This window comes from Corapipo altera, unplaced genomic scaffold (genome assembly GCF_003945725.1).
Source record: "Corapipo altera isolate COAL_440 unplaced genomic scaffold, ASM394572v1 183, whole genome shotgun sequence".
Lineage (NCBI taxonomy): Eukaryota > Metazoa > Chordata > Aves > Passeriformes > Pipridae > Corapipo > Corapipo altera.
In genome coordinates, this window is record NW_020885026.1 from 112658 (window position 1) to 129852 (window position 17195).

The 17195-nt window shown below is 49.5% G+C and overlaps 1 protein-coding gene and 1 long non-coding RNA gene across 3 annotated transcripts in view; both read right to left on the reverse strand.

Moving 5' to 3' along the window:
• Positions 1–10449, reverse strand: part of LOC113959211 — a 28049-nt gene extending 17600 nt beyond the window's left edge. Inside the window, exons 1-2 of the long non-coding RNA XR_003531738.1 lie at positions 9982–10449; positions 9442–9560 (exon numbers count right to left, since the gene is read on the reverse strand). This is a non-coding gene — a long non-coding RNA (uncharacterized LOC113959211). The remainder of the gene's footprint in view (positions 1–9441; positions 9561–9981) is intronic.
• Positions 10450–11526: 1077 nt separating this feature from the next.
• The window catches only part of ACKR3 (atypical chemokine receptor 3), a 7855-nt gene continuing 2186 nt past the window's right edge, over positions 11527–17195 (reverse strand). Inside the window, exons 1-2 of one of the 2 annotated variants that reach the window (XM_027668072.1) lie at positions 14241–14311; positions 11527–13421 (exon numbers count right to left, since the gene is read on the reverse strand). In XM_027668072.1, the coding sequence (XP_027523873.1) occupies positions 12300–13394 (1095 nt within the window). In that variant the 5' untranslated portion in view covers positions 13395–13421; positions 14241–14311 and the 3' untranslated portion in view covers positions 11527–12299. Of the gene's footprint in view, positions 13422–14240; positions 14312–17195 lie in introns of those variants that run through there. The other variant, XM_027668071.1, reaches the window with a different exon arrangement.

Genomic DNA, 17195 nt, shown 5'->3' on the forward strand with positions numbered 1-17195 from the left:
CTGCACAAAACAGCTCAGACAGATTTTGCTGAGCGGGGCTTGCAGGACCCGCTCATCCAGCGAATTTTCCGCCCTCAGGTACCGAATCTGCTCTGGGAGTCAGTCAGCTGCCTCTGCTGCTCTCCCTGGAGGCTGGGCTGCCACCAAGGTGGCCTTCCCGAGCCCACCCAGCCACCCTCTGCCCGCCCCCGAGCCCGTCCCCAGCGAGCTTTTCTCATGCAGATCACACATGTCTGCATTTGTTCGAAGCAAATCGGTTGTGAAATGAACATAAAGGGTGTTCCACGGAGATGTCCCCTTGCATCAGCCCCCAGAGTAAACCCCCAGCACAAGATGCATCCAGAAACTGTCCATAATACCTCACTCACACTCTCCTGTCTTATCATGTCTGGGCAGAAAACCTGTTGGGAGAGTTTAATTGCCCATCAGCCAACAGACAAGTGCTGGGGCTCCAGCTCACGTAAACATGATTATTTTTTGCATTTAACTTCGAATATCTTCACTTGCAGGGCTACCCTGGAGGGTAAAATGCCATGGGCTCCTTTTTGGGAGAGCAGCCAGCCAGCTCCCTGCACCCAGCCTGTTTCTGTCCCCCCACTGCTGCTCCCAGAGGCTGGAAAACACAACAATTCCTCCTGATGTCCAACCTGACCCTCCCCTGGCCCAGCCTGAGGCCGTTCCCTCTCCTCCTGTCCCTTGTTCCCTGGGAGCAGAGCCCAACCCCCCAGCTCCCCCCTCCTGTCAGGGGGTTACAGAGCCAGAAGGTCCCCCCTGAGCCTCCTTTTCTCCAGGCTGAGCCCCCCCAGCTCCCTCAGCTGCTCCTGCTGCTCCAGATCCTTCCCCAGCTCCGTTCCCTTCCCTGGACATGCTCCAGCCCCTCAGTGTCTCTTCCATGAGGGCCCAGAACTGGACACAGCACTCCACGATGATTTTAGGTGTGCCCCAGGCACTCCCCCAGCGGGATTAGTTCATACATATCTTAACATATTCTAGAAATCCTATAACTTCCTCCATTTTGGGATATGGTCTGTCTCTAAAAAGAAAAAAAAAAAGGCCTTAAACATGATAAAAGCATGAACTACAAACTCATCACGCTTCCAGCCAGTTCAGCACCTCCTCCTGGAAGCCACCAAATGGAGACAAGGTTCCAAGGTTCCCCCAATGACAGGCCACTGATCTCTTTGTGGCCAAAGCCCTCAGGCTTGCAAAAAGGCAAGGACAGCTCAGAGGAAGACATTGGAAAGGTAAAACACAGTCCATTGTAGAGGCATATTCAGGGAATTAACTGAAAGGCTGTAACAGTTTCCCTTCTTTTCCCCTTGCCTTTTCCACAAGAGCCAGGCTTGCTTCAAGGTGGAAAAATGATTTGGCTTTCCACAGTTTTATTCTCAGAAGTGACTCTTCCACTCTGAGCTTGTACTTCTCCAGAAGAACTTGGTCCAAGGCAGATACCTCAGCTGGAAAACTCCAATCCCCACAGGCAAAGGTATGTGGAACTGAGAGGACATCCTATCCTAGTCTTAGATGGAGCAGGGAATTACCAGATGAGTAATATGCCACACTGCACACTTACAAAGCACAGCTTAAACAGCTGCTTTGTAAACGAGGGGAACAGATGCTCTGACAAGAGCCCTGTGCAAAATGTTTCCTCTGCCAAGTAAGTAAAGGGAAACCTATTTTTTGCTTTTAAAGGCAGACCCCTGTAAATGAGGTATAAAACTGACTTCAGAGCATTCCCATCACTTTCTTGTCTTTCCAGCAGAGCATCCTCTGGGCTGGGCTTTCAGTGACAGTCACTCCTCCCCAGCCAGCTGGGGAGATGCCCCAGGAGGTGGGAGCACACACGAGAAAACATAAAATAAAAGTAGTTTAAAAAAATTACAAGCTTTTTAATCAATGATTTATCCATGCCAGGTACTTCTCTATCTAACCAGATGCTTCCAAGTGTCTGGCACTAGAGAAAAACCCATAATTTTATCACATGATATATTAGTAACCTGTATTAGACTTGCAAAAAAACAACTGGCTACTGCTGGTGAGGGAATAAAATGTCACTAGATTGGACTATAAAACAAATAGCCCTGGTGTTATCTTGGAGGAGTTTCTTAACCAGCTGGTTCAGTCTGTCAAACATGAATTGTAAGGGGGCCGTGGGCAACTCTGGCTCTCAGGAGCTGCGTGGAGAATGTGTTTTCAGGGATGACAGACAAGAGAAGAGACCTTCACATCTTTGTAAGCAGCTGGGAAGCTCCCACCTGAGCAGGGATCACCTCCCAAGGGGCTTTCAGACAGAGGGGAGTAGGAGCTGGGCTCCACCAGAACAAGGTTTGCTGCCAACAGCGGGCCCAGAACTCCTGCAATGTCTCACAGCGTTTGATAGCACAGGGAGCACAGCACATGGCTTTTATCAGCTGGAAAAACCAGCACTGACACAACTGGGGAAAACCAGATATGCTTTCAGCCTGAAGAGTGGCTTGCCTGTTTTTTCCCCAATCTACTGGATAATCTAACGAGAGATATTGCTTCCGACAAACCTCGACGAGGTTGTGGGAATGCTGCAGGCAGCAGGTCCACCAAAGAATAAGGGAGAGAGCTGCCCTGGAACACTTACCAGCTACAAAATGGCTTTTACAAAGCGTCATCCCTCGTCAGAAATGATCCTCGACAGGAAGGGACGTGCCAAAGATGAGAACTTGGTGCTGCCTGTTGGGATTTCAGGTGCTGGCTCGTGTGGAGCCGTGTCTGCAGCACCACAGATAGGACAGGGTCCTGCTCCCGGCTGCAAGGCAGAGATAAGGGTCCTGGAACTGGTGGAAACACAAGTTTCCCAGCTCCAGGTTTGCAGGAGGAGGTCAAGAAGACCCCAGGAGGCAGAGGAACAGTACAGTCAAGCAAAACACCTCGGGTGAGTTTTATCTATCCTGATGAATACAGTGCTGGTCATCAAGCAGATGCTGCTGCTAGAAACAGCCTTTCAGTTCAACACAGGCTTCTCAGCTCTCCCAAATCCAAGCTCTCATCTTCAGCCCTTGCAAACAAACAAGAGAAACCAGAGGCTGCACACTATGAAAAAGCCCCAACAACACCTCAGCTGACTCAAAATCAGAACTGGATGCGTTTCTGATTAAGATGGCATCTTAACTTACATCTTAGAGCAGCAAAGGGGGAAAAAAACCCTCTTTACCTGTGAATCACAGGTCCTGGAAACAGTCAACAGCTTTGCTCTTCCCACATCAGTTGTCTCCACCCTTCTCCTACGAGGCATGGGATGATGGGTTACCTCGGAGTCTTGTTTGTAATCATTCTCCCCTAGTGTCTTCCTCTAATGCACAACTTTAGCTGTCAATGGAAGGGGAAAGGTGATTAAATCAGCTTTGGATGGCTCCCTGCAGGAAGGTCCTACGTGTGTAACACAAACCTGGCCACTTGCAGTTCATTTGGAGTTCCCTTTTCCATCACCCTGCAAGCTGAGACACTTTAGCTCCTAAGCACAGTAGATGTAATCAAATGCCTTGGAGAGTGGGAAGAGTTGGCCACTTACCTCAGGAAAGGAGAAGGGATTTGTGAGATCCCAGATAATATTTCTGGTGCTGTATGTTACCACATTATACACCCCCAGCTTAATATTAATATAAATATACATAAATATAGCATATACATCTATATAGTACAAACAGCATAAAAACATGACAAGCCTTGAGAGCTCATGGACCCCTTGAAGGCCCCACAGTCTGACCTTACAAATCAGAATTAGTGACACCCCACCAGCTCCAGCCAGGCCAAAATTTCTTGCCCTGGGTATCAGCCAGGGGCACAGGAGTGGGCAGGATGGGGACAATGAGCTGCTGATGCATGGGATGCCCATTATTCCCAGGAGCCATGGCTGAGCTGGAATAACACTCACCACATGGAAGCAGATCCAAAGACGCATCACCAAAGAGAAGGACCTGCTAAACCTGACTCCTCGTCCTAAGCATCTGCTTCCTTTCACAGTGTGTGTGACAACAATTCATCTTTGGGCCAATACCATCTCCAAAGGGAGATTGTAGAGATTTTCCTTGGAGCAAATGGGAAGCAGCCTCCCCTTCCTCCCCTTCCACAGACACCTCCCATGTCCAACACACCACAGGCAACGAACTGCTGGTCCCACAGAGCAGAGGAGAGTCAAGAAACCTCGTAGGAAGAAATCCAGGCTGAGAGGTGTCTGGGACCTTGTCACTGCCATGAGGTAAAGAGGTTGTCAACAAGATCTACAGCAAATCGTGGGGAGAAGGCTACGTGTACAGAAGCACTTACCCACCATGCAAGTAAATCCCTTTTAATTTCACCAAACCGCCTGGACCAGACTTTCCAGACACATAAATGAATATAACACACTGATGCCAACAGACACTGGAAATTTTACACCTGGAGACATTCTCGACTCTTATACAAGCAGCACCTGGGCTTGAATACAGCTTGAAAAATTTCCAGCTCTACAAGAGCAAATCTACCTAAACAAACCATGAGACTACTGCAAGCCTATGATTTCAGAGTCATTGTGGAGCTGAACCTGTCTCACAGTCTGGTTTTTGTTCTTTATTAATCATTTCCATGGGCCTTTGCACTTTTGAATTCCAGCGTGACTGGAAGCAGCAAACGCTGGAAACCTCAGAAAGCTTTTCAAAGTGTGAAACCCCCACTGCCTGGAGAAGGTTTAATGCACTTCAAGTTTGCATTCAGACATTCAGGGGCTGAGCCAAGTAGTCGCCCCTCTCAGACACTCAGGATGTTCACCTGTCTGAGAGTTTTCAACCTGAAATCCAGGCTTTCATCTTGAAGAATCTTTTGCAGAAGCAGGACCAAGAGATCACCAGTTGCAAAGGAGTGATGGGGCTGAGACGGTGCCCAGAGAACAGCTCATGATAGCAAACTATCAGGGCTGCTGATGCTTTTTTCACTAAACACCCACTTCTCATCCTTTCCCAGGGATCTCCTAGGCTCCAACACCCTCATCCCGTAATCAGATTGAGCAAAGCGTGCCTGGCATTCACTCTGCAGATAGACACAACTCAGGCAAGGTTTAGAAAGTCCCAAGTACTGCCAAACTCAAATGTGGGTGAGCAAAGCTGCCTCTCAGCCAGGAGAGTCGGAGCGTGCACAGGAAAGAGCCTCCCTCCCTCCCTCCCTTTGCTATTTTATTCTCCAGGCATACAATGAGGACTATTCTCTCCTGGAAAGAGGAATCCAAAACACTCCAGCATGCCATTGATCGACTGCAGAGGGAAGGTATGGATTCTCCTCAGCCAGCCAGCTTCCCATGGAAGCAGCCGTGGAGAACTGGTGGAGCTGAACCAAGAGGAAGTGGCGCCGGTGGCTCTCTGGAGCTTTCAGAGCCGGCGTTTCCGACTGACTGCCCCCCTCGCTCCTCCAAACCCCTCGACCAAAAACCCCGCATTCACTGGCCAGGCGGGACAGGAAATGAGAAGAAAAACCCTCTCCCTGTCACCATCCTCTTTGTAAAACCACCACCCACCAAAGCAACGGCACAGCCTTCAAAGTGAAGCCGGGCCCTGGAAGGAGTTGGCTGGGTTAGAGACAAGAGCTCTGACATAGTCAAGGGCTCAGCATCTCCCACACGGCACAGGATTCCCGTGTCTTTCATCCTGCTTTGGTTTTAGAGCGAGGCCATGAGGAAAAAGAGAGCCAGGAGACAGTGGGGCTCACAGGCTGCTCCATGAAAACACATCCTGCATTTAGCTGGTATGGTCTCAGGTATTTTACCAGCCCTGGGTGAAAGGAAGCAAAAATTATTAAAATGCTCTCCAGAGGAAGTTCATGGGGCTGTCATGGGTAATCTTGAGCTGAACAGTCGTTACCCAGGACAGCAAGGGACAACAAGGTTGCAGTGGGATGCCTGGAGGAAGGGAGAAGCCTTTCCTTCCTTCTCACACCTGATCACTGGTGACCAGGGATATGACCCAAGGGAATACCATGAAGCTGAGTCAAGGGAGGGTTAGGTTGGATATCAGGAAAAAGTTCTTGCCCCAGAGGGTGGCTGGCACTGAACAGGCCCCCCAGGGCATTGGGGACGGCCCCAAGGCTGACAGAGCTCAAGGAACATTTGGACAACGCTCTCAGGGACAGGGTGGGATTGTTGGGGTGTCCTGGGAAAGGCCAGGACTTGCACTCAATGATTCTTGTGGGTCCCTTCCAGCTCAGGAGATTCTATGATTCACAACATGTGAACCTATGGTAATAACACTCTATAGACCTAAATCAAAGCAGCCTGTTTGAGGACATCCCAGAGGATGCCTTAATCCAGTCTGGGACCCCTCATCAACCCGTGGCAAGTGCTGGGACCAGCAGGGCTCTCCCATCTCAAAGCCCACCTTTATCCAGCTTCAGCAGGGCTGGGAGGTGAGACACAGCCCAGCTCAATGGTTTCACTCTCCTGGGACTCCCACAGCCCAAGCCCTGAACAACGAGGACATTCCAGATGTCATGTGCCCATCGGACTAAAACCCACGGCACCACCCGACGGACACGGAGCTGATGGGAACAGATCTCGGAGAGCTGGTGGTGATGGAGCTGTGACCCCGAGCTGCAGAGAGACCCACCCTGCCCATGACTTGGGCTCATTGTTCATCCCGATTCCCCGCTGCAGGAGATGCAAATGTGCCTGTAGGTGGCCCAGAAACACTGGCTTATTAAAAAGAAAAAGGGAGGGGAAAAAAACCCCCAGAATGAATGCAGCGTCTGTCACCCTTTTGCAGAATTGTTATTTTTTTTGTCTGTAGTTGGTGCTTGTTTTCCAAAGATTTACATTTTTATGTGTGTGTCATTCGCTTTTCATGCATTTGGAGACCTCAGAGCTTAGAAATTCAAAACACTTGTCAGTCACGTCAATCCTTTTGGACAAAACAGAGCTGCCACTTGGATGGGTAAAAAAAACCCACAACAAAACAACAAACAAAATGCACTTTTCTCTCAAGCTGTGACTCGGTCACCCTGCTCAATGCAAGCAAGACAATGTTTAGAGAAAGCAAAAAGAAAGATCTGAGTTTTCATACTCATCGGTGGAACTAAATTGATTAAGGTCATTTCCTAGGTAGGTTTGAAATCTTCTGCAACAATTTTTTTTTTTTTTTTGAAAAGAAAAAGAAAAGTGTCCCCTCCAAAAAAGGGAAAAGTCACTACTGCAAAAACATTAAATCTGCTTGGGTAACTCAGAATATATGTTGGCAAGGCAACATATCTCAGCTTGAACAGTAAACCTGCTATGTCAGAGGCTCTGCCACATATGAAAGAGACTTGGGTTTCAATATATCATGCTGAATTTACTTCTTTTCAGCCTTTCATGGCAAAGTATTTGATGTCTCTCCTTTCACTGTTGCAATCGATAGGGTAACCTTATGTAAAAGTTTCCTGACCTTTGCTGTTGTAGGTATTGTTCTGTTAAAATGTAATTTAACTCTTTTTCTTTAGTCTGGAAATAGCACTGTACAGAGAGCAAACATGAGAGGGGGCTGGGATTTTTCCCCTGTTAACCTAAAGGCAAGAGGCAACATCCATCATCAGAGCTGGCTTCAAACCAGCTGATGTCAAGAAGCATCATCTGCTGAGAGCCTGGTTGGTTTCCCAGTGCTTCCCTGTAAAGATATCGACCTGCCTGGTAAGGTAAATAACTGAAAAAGCCTTACTCTGATGCTCACTCCAGTGCCATCCTGCTCAAGATTTTAGGACTGAGTGGCCTCCCTGGACTCACATCACTGGGATGTTGGTATCTCTTTGGCCCTATGAAGTTTTCACAGTTCCAGGATAGAGAGCTTTAGCAAGGGCCTCACACGTATTCCACATGATGCCAGAAAAACAAATAGATGGAGACTTACATGAAAAAAATGAATTGTTTTCAAACAGCAACTACCAAAGTGGAAGGAGACGGATTTTTCTCGTGACAGTGGATGCTACAAAATCAGCCACATGTTTTAGTGTTACAGCTGGATTATCCAGCCCAGGATCTTTGTGAGCCTGGTTTCAATCACATTATAACCCTTTAATGCAAGTACTTCTGTGAAAGCAAACTCACACTGTTCTTGTCTGTTGTTCTGCTGTTATTACATCCTTCATTTGGGCTGGATGTGGGTATTACACTGCATTAGTGATGCAGATGTGCACATCGCCACTCACACCCAGACATTTGCACAGGATTATGGCTAAAATTCCTGATCCTACTTATAAGAAGCCCTATAAATCCAGATAGCTCCTTTTAAATCAGCAGCATTATCCCACTGTAAATCCGGGGTGTAAGTCAGAGCAGACTCTGGCTCGGATGCTCTTCAGCCACACACCATAACGGAGCAGGGAGGCTGAAGCAAACCCTGGGCCTTGTACACATCAGTTCCTCCCAAAACCCATCCCCATCACATCATGCCCTGCTCAGCCCACACCCCATCACCTTTAAAAGTACCAGCTCAACTCTCTCCTCATCCAGAAACTCCCTGAAACAGAATAAAGAGCTGGCTTTGGCAGCGCCACCGCCCCCACGTGCTTCAATATTGCTCACAGCTGAGTTATTTCGTGCTTCTTAGGAACTTAAACTGGCTTTTATGCTCAGTGAACTCATGAAAGGCAAGTATCTAAAGTCAGCAGCACTGAAACGATGAATTAGCACAAGGAGAAAGAGGGCAGTTGGGCGTTCCTTACAGTACATTACCTAGATGGTTGCCAGAGGAGCTGATTTAAAGTCACTGTGCTACACCTGAATGTCGTTTATGGCTCATAAAAGGAAATCTGTGTTTAAGTAACAATAAAGCAGGACTGCACTTTCTATGTAAGAAAAGAAATAAACCCTTTCTCGCAGAGCAGATATATTTTTATTTGCTCAGTGCCTGTCTCAGGTTCGTGGAGATGCTTTCAGCCAGAAAGCCCAAGAGTTAAGCAGGAGGACTCGCTCCAAAGTGGCTTATGCCTGATTTTTACTTATTTTCCACCCAAGTGTTAACAGTGAATTTGAGCTCCTGGCAAAGGCAAGACCTGAACCCTCATGTACAACTGTAGCTGCCAGAGGAACAAAGGAGATCCCCGGGCACAGGCAGCCACAAAGCCACAGCAGGAAAAGCGGGGACCCTTCATAACACAGAATCATTGAGCTTGGAAAACACCTCCAAGGTCACCGAGTCCAACCTGTGCCCAATCCCCACCTTGTCACCCAGCCCAGAGCATTAAGTGCCATGTCCAGTCATTCCTTGGACACCTCCAGGGATGGGGACTCCACCACCTCCCTGGGCAGCCCCTGCCAATGCTCAACTGCCCTTTCCATGAAGAAATTCTTCCTGAGTTCTTCCTGAACACCCCAATTTCCAGAGTTGGGACGTTTGGCCAAACAAAGTGACAGCTGCCATCACATCAATCACTCCAAGTCACAGTCACACCTATCTGCAAACTCCCATTTTCACTCACCTGTTATCTGCTGACAAATTCCCTCATATCAGACTCCAAGGGGTCCATATTCACTTTTTTGGTCTGAGTACAAACACCATCTGGGGTATTGTATCACACGAAGCCATGAGGAAAGCTTCCTAGAACACAGACATGTTTTTTCCTATTATACCTCTACTACAGTTTGATTTTGGGGAATTTTTTACATGAAAACAAAGTCCTAATGAGAAATATGCAACAGTGACAAACTCCATCCTTCTGTCCCCCTGCACTGTTCTGCACTCCACCCATCTCCCACCCTCTGCCCACTACCACCCTCACCACAGAGTCATGGCCACCTCAGGGCCACCCACCAGTGCTGATCCCTGGAGAGGACCTTGTTCCCCTTTCCACAGCCCAGTGCTGCTGGTGTGTGGGGGTGCTGCCTTCCAGCTCCCCTCGTCCTCTCAAGGGCCAAGGAGACAAGATGATGGGTGCTCAGCCTCAGGTCATTCCTTCTGAGGAGCTGGAAAGGACCTGTGTGTGCACAATACAGCTGTTGGTCAAGGTCCTGACCTTTACCTGCTCTCTGTCTGACCCTGCTTTTGCAAAAAGGCACTGTCCCACCACGATCCACCTCACCAAGAGGCCTGGAGACTTTATCAGTCTGGTCTCTGCAGCAGGTCTGCAGGATCTCCCCAACACTCAGCACCACCCAGGGTATCTCCAGGGTTGACACTGTGCTGTGAATACCAAACTGCAGAGAGAAAAAAAATATCCATGAGTTTCTGCCAATCCAAACCAGCTACAGTACCACGTGAAAACAACACACTGTCTGAGAGGAAACCTGATCTGAAACAGTTCTGCTGCTCCAAACTGAGCAAGACCCCGTAGGTGGATGGGAAGGGGGTGCCAGAGACATATCCAGCACCTTTGGAGAGGACACAGAGCGATGCTGAGGCATGGGAAACAATGCCCAGCTAAAGCAGGAAATTAATATCTCAGCATTAACCAATTTTATCTGTCAGCATGAGGGAGCACTTTCCTTGCAGTTCAGCAGTACCTCAAGAAAGGCTCACAGGAAGCTCAAAACATCCACTGCTTATAAGAAGCATCAGCACAGAAAGTTACACTGGCATTCCATTGTCACAGCTATGCCAGCTGCCCTTCTCTGCCAACAGAAATCCTCTCTCTTTTGGGATTTCTCCCCATCTGGGGACGGACCAGTGCTTTCTTAGCGACACCAGCACAACGAGGGGATGGCAGATTTGGCAGTGCTGGTAAACATCTATTTTTACAGCCTGACCTTCAAGGAGGCAGTAACGGAACACGGAGAAAGAAACAAAAACACAGTCAAGATGTTTTGGCAGTTGGGATCACAGAGAGAGGAGGGCATGCTTGGATTTAACAGGAATTGAAGCGCAGCCTTCACAGTTAGCGCTGTGCTGGAGCTGTAAAACACTCACACCAGCGGCGGCTGGGAGACATCACCGGGTTGACATTAAATACCTTGTCCTGAGACAGCCACGACTCGAGTGCTTCGCTGGCCTAAAGCTCCACTTCACGGGTCCCACAGCAGCTGCATCCTGCCCGTGCAAACCATAACAAAGGGAAGAGGAGATAAAAAGGGATTTAGTGCTGTCAGGACCACTAACCCCCCAATTCCATCACAAGCAAAACCCATGGAGCACTGAACCTGGATTAGTCCAAATATCCGCTCCATCTGCACGCTTGCGTAGTTTTCCTCCACGTGTTTATTCCTGAGCTAGAAAAACACAGCTTTTCATCACTCCCAACGGTTTTCACCTTATAAATCCATCAGTTTTACCTTTCCCAACAGCACAGCCCTCCACAGATCTGCTCCTCCCCAGTCACCACACACCGGTGCCGTCTCACACTCCTCCATCAGTGGTTTCTGGCCACTGCCAGCAAACACCAGGAAAACACCGACTGACCTGTCTGCTCCTGCACCAAAGGACAGAGGGTGGCCTTGGGATTTCTTCTTTTTGTTTTTGTTTTTTTTTTTTTTAGGAGGAGGAGCATGGCAAGTCAAACCACTGGCAGGCATAGCTTTTTTTTTTTGCAGATCTTTATTTTAAAAAAATAACTTACAAATAGAGACAACTCTCAGCAGTAAGATCATTCATTCTGTGCAGAAGGACACACCTTGGTGAAGCAGGGGCACAGGAGTTAATGACTCTGACAATACTGTTAATTTTAACATGATGGCAGCTATATTACACTACATACATTTCATGCTCCAGACATGTGGGTATGACACCACATAAAGCTACGGTCGATAAAGTGTGTCAGCCAGGGAGGATGCACCTAAGAGACCATTTCCATTCTGGTTATCAGCATCCTCTTGAAACCAAACGGCAATCTAACACTCAGACTACAGCACTCTGGATACACTCATCAGCAATATACTTCAAATACATGATAAAAATATATTTAACTTTCAAATACAATTGTATAAGGTACACCAAGAGCCAGAAAATAAAGTCTTGAGCTTTTAAATACAACACACTATATATAAAAACATATACAAGGAGACAAGAGGGAATCTAGACGTGGAAGGAAAAGCTTATCCTGGAAATGTGTGTTATTTGTGGTACACAATGGCTTTGTCTGCTAGGAAGTCATTTCCATTTGCATAGCGTTGTTGAGAAGTCCAGACTGGGCTAGGAGGAGGAAAGGTTTTAATTTTGGTACCACTTCCACTTCGCAACTGATTCTACTCTTAAATTACACTTTGCTCTCTCTTTTGTAGGCTGGAATTCATGCCCCGTTCATAACAAGCACATGGGAAGGAGGGAGTTAAAAAATAAACAACAAACCACAACACACAAGGAAACACCAGGTCAGAGAGTCAGGGAGGTTTCTTCATGGGGTTGCAGTCATTTGGCATTTTGCTCCAGAGCAGAGTATTCTGCTTCCGACACCCTGGAAGCGTCGATGAGTTTAGTGAGACCTGTTTTGGCAGAGTACTTGAAAATAAAGGCTTTCATGAGCTCGTATCGGTAGTTGCGGTTGATGAAGCTGTACAGGATGGGGTTGACGCAGCAATGGACCAGAGAGAAACACTGAGTGATGTGGAGAGTGGCGTACAGGAAGTTCTCCATGTGACAGCTGAAGGGGATGAAATGAAGGCTGTAGAAGATGTCAAGCAGGACAGCCACGTGGTAGGGCAGCCAGCAGACGAGAAACACCACCACGTAGGAGAAGATGATCTTCCCGTTGCTCTTCCGCTCTTGGTCACTGGAGGCAGAGATGGTCTTGGCAAGGAGGAAATAAAAGACAGCAATGATGGGAAAGGGGATAAGAAAGCCCAGCACGACAGAGATGAGCTCCATGCCAATCAGCCACTCTTTGAAGCTCTCCTCCGGATAGACGGGGCGGCAGTAGGTTTCATTGCTGGAAGAGACCGTCTTGAGGTAATAGGTGTCTGGGAGGGATGCGGAGAAGGCCAGGAGCCACACCAGGATGCAGATGCAGCGACGGATTATCTTCTTCTTGCGATTGCTGGAGTTGGTGAAATAGGCCACAGACAGGTAGCGGTCCACACTCATGCAAGCCAGGAAGAAGATGCTGCTGTACAAGTTGATGGAAAATATAAGGTGAGTTATCTTGCACGTGATTTCCCCCATGTGCCACTGGTTATGCTGGATGAGGGAGACGACCCACACAGGGAGGGTGATGACGACGCACAGATCGGCGATGGCCAAATTGAAGATGTAGAGGTGGGTTTCATAGCCAGTCATTTTGGCTTGGAGGTTGACCCACACCACAACCGAGTTGGCCACCAGCCCTATGACAAAGATGAAAATGTAGAAGAAGGACAGGGTGTAGAGCAGGGCGCTTTTGTTGAGCGTGCCAGGGCATGTTGTCGCATCCACCGTGATGCAGTCGCCGTTGCTGCACGTCCAGTTGATCTCGGTCAGGTTGGCTGTTTCCAGGAAATCAAGGATGGATGTCAAATCAAGCGCGCTCATGTTCGCTCAGTTTGGAGTTCGAGTGACCTACAGGCCAGACAGGATTGAAAGAAATCACATAAGTTAACAGGTATTTCTGCCACCATTTCGTACCACAAAGCGCGCGCAGGACGGACCATTTCAGTAACATCCTACTCTTGTCCACTAAAGAGCTCCGTGGAGCAAAACAACCAAGACACTTCACAAAACTCATCCGGGTTGACCGAAGAGGAACAGCGCTATTTTCTTTTTGGTGTCTTTTTCTTTCTTTTTTCCTTTTCTTGCAGCTCACATCTGACATCATCAGGTTGGCTATGGTCCCCGGGTGTGAAATCTGCAAAGTACACCGTGGCCAAATAAATGTCAGGCGACTAAATCTGTCTTCTGCAGCATAAATGATGATACTATCGCTTTCAGCAGGGGAATCTTTAAGCCATTTTATCTGCACTCCCTCAAGCGTAGTAGAATTGATCTGGCTGATACATGGTACCGTAAAACATTTACCACAGGCTCTGGGCAGCATCTTGTCAAGTCCAGCTCCAGCTGCATTAAGACGAAATGGCGAACTAAGGGGCTTTGTATCTCTATCCAATTTTAAATTTAAATTCTGCTCCATCCTCCCCCCTTCTCTTGAGTTCTATTTTACAAAGTATCCCCTGCATTTAATGATTATTACATAGCTTTGAGAAAAGAAAAAAAAGTCAGAACTTGACTGCTGAGTAGATCTGCTGGGCTTAAGTTTTCTTTTTAGAAGAGTGCTTTGATTTAAAAACACTCCCCCATCACAGTTGGCTCCACAACTGCCTCTTCCCCACCCTTTTGCTTTTCTACATCTACTTTCCTTGCCTTTTTTGTGCTTTCTTCTACCTGCAGTGGAAAGCAAGGGGTTCCTTGTTAACTTCCTCACCAGCAGAAGGAAGGGACCCAGCAGACTCTCACGGCCTAGGCAAAATCTAAAGCAGGGCTCCTAATTGCTGTTGTGCTTTTGGAGCAGCTTAAAAAATGCTGTCCCTGCCACTGGGACCCTCCCACCTCACAGGGCCCACAGTACCACCCCCCCAGCAACAGCCGGCTGCCTTGGCTCGTGACCACCATGCTCCAGTCAAGCAAGCTTTGGAGTGCCCTGTCTGCAGGCTCTGGCTTGGAGCACACCAAAGTAAAGATGGAGAGGTGGGTTTACAAAGGATGGATCCCACCTTGATCCCTCATGGTTTCACTTGAGGTGGAGGATCAGGTCAGCCAGCGCACCCACAGCCTCCACCATGGACGCTTCCAGCATCCCAAACAATGGTCACCTTGCTCTTCCCGCACCCACAGCCCCAGCAAGGTGAGGTACCCACTGATGCTGCCCCAGCATGACCGAGGGGCCAGAGAGCAACAGGGATCTCTGAACATCCTTGATCCCACCACAGCACCTCCTCGTGGGGCTTACAGGAGCACAGAGGGGAGAGCGAGCAGGGAAGAGCTGGGACAGGTTCCCTCTTCTTGTCCCCAGAAAAGGGATGTTGGTTGACACAGCACCTCTCACTGCTCCATCTGCATAATTGGCTCTTCCCAAAGGTCCCGCCCTCCCTGCCTGACAGGGATACAGGCTAGGAAGAGAAGAGAGATAAGGGGGGAGATAAGGCACTATTGTCCCAGCAGAGGGGAAGCCGGTGGCACTAACAATGAGGGGGGCCATGCACACATTCAGGGGAGATCAAATCTCTGCACAAACAGGCCCAAATCAGCCCCACGAGGAGACCTTTCCTATGGCTTTCATCCTGCTGGCCTGATGAAAGAGCTGAGATTCAAACCAAATTAAACACGGATTTTGCTAAAACACTGGTTAAAGAGGGAGCGGCAACAGTGGCAGCTCTCTGTGCTGGGACAGACGATCCTCCAGCTCCACCTCAGGAAAGCAGAGAACCATTTAACCCATGCTTACGCAGGGCAGAAGAGCTGATGCTCCCCCCCAAGAGACACAGGCCCCCCTCAAGCTGCCTGTACCATCCTACTGGTGCAGGCAGCTGGGATGTGCACTGCCCAGGCACAGCTCCCCTGGATACTTGCTTCATCCCAGGGCTGCCAGTGGGAAAGAGGAATGAGTCTCCTGCCAGACCTCATCCAGGGTCCCACCGCTACCACTGTGTCCCCAGCACAAATCCTTTCCAAGCCTCTCATGCACAGGGAGAAGCAGCACCATCCCCAAGTCCCTGTATCTCAAAAACCTGCGGCAACTAAAGGAAACTCCCTAAAAGCCAGAAAACTCCAAGTTCCATGGCACAGATCACCAGTTCCTGCTGGTATTTGGGAGCAGCAAAGCAAGCAGAGCAGGAGGAACACCAAGCTACCTCCATAACACCCCACAGAAGTAGCACAGATGGGCCTGAACTTATTCTGGGAAGGTACACAGTCCAACAAGGGGAGCAGGCTCATTCCACATCTCAGGACCACAGCTCAAAACAACCTCCAGGACAGGGCTGTGACCCTCCACTGCCAAGCCTCCAGCACATCCCTCGTGGAGAGAAAACTCAGACTTGGCTGTGGGGTGTCAGATTCTGACAGAGAGGCACCAACAGGGCAGCAGAAAGCCCCTGAAGGCAGGGCTTACATCACGCTGGGGACACCACGGCCACCAGCGAAGGAGAGGGAGCACCACCAGCCCAGCTGCTCACTCAGAGCCACACTGGGGACCCCACCAAACACAAACGATGCTCAGCCCAAACCCCAGCCTGTCTCCTGTCCAAGAGCAGGGCTGCTGCACGCACGTGCATCCATCTGTCTGTGCATCCATCTGTCCGGGGCCGCCCGCGCTTCCCATCCCCAGTGCGGCCATAAAAACCCGACACCGCCCGGCCTCCCGGGCTCCCAGCCCTGCCGGGCAGGAGGCTCTACCCTGAGATTACAGCCCTACCAGCAGGGCTGTAGTCTGGGATTAGCTGCTGTAACCTGAGCTCTGACTCCCACCCGGATTAGCTGGGAGGTGTAGGGGAGAACCCACCAGACAAACTCAATAAAGCCACTCTGTGCTCCTAAAAAAATACCTTCAGCGCTCTCTACAGACAGCACAGTATCCGAAAAGCTGGTGAAGGCAGCTGGGCTGCATTTTCTGTCCACAGCACTGCAAAGCTCTTGCAGGCCATCAACCCTTCACCCGGCAGGCATGAGTGCTCTGTCCAGCCACTGGAACTGGCAGGAGTTATGACACGAAGGAGAGGAGACACACATGAAATCCTGCTCCAGACACCCAGAGCTGCCCTGGGACAGCACACTCCTCATCCCACCTCCTGCACAGGACTTGCTGCAGGCTGGGAAAAAGAAACAGGCACGAGCACCCCTGCCCAAGAGGGCAGCCCAGCACTGTGTGTGGCAGTGTCCAAGCCCTCAACAATTTAGGGAACTTCTCAGCACCCTGTCTGCCACCCAGAGCATCCCACAGCCCGGTCCTGCCTGCACTCAGACCTGCCTCCCAGCTGCTCAGGGGTGCAGGCAAACTTGGCTTTGCCCTTCCTGAGCGGAGAAGGAAACGAGCTATGCCAGGAACAGTCGGGACGGCTGGGCGGGTTGCCACCCAGACACCTTCACCATTCCCAGGTCAAAGGACCAGCCTGGCTCTCCAGCATGGGCAGCACAGCCCCTTCTCCAGGCTGCGTGGCCTCCACAAAAGGACACCCAATGCCCTCCAGGGGCTATGCAAGACTGAGCCCAGCACATTTAAACTCTTCTGCAGTTCTGAGTTGGAAAAACAAACAGTAACGGTGGGGGAAAGCAGCGTCCGATGGAGCTGCGGGGTCACACCTGGGCACCCGGGGGCACCCAGCGGGGAGCGGTGCTCCTGCC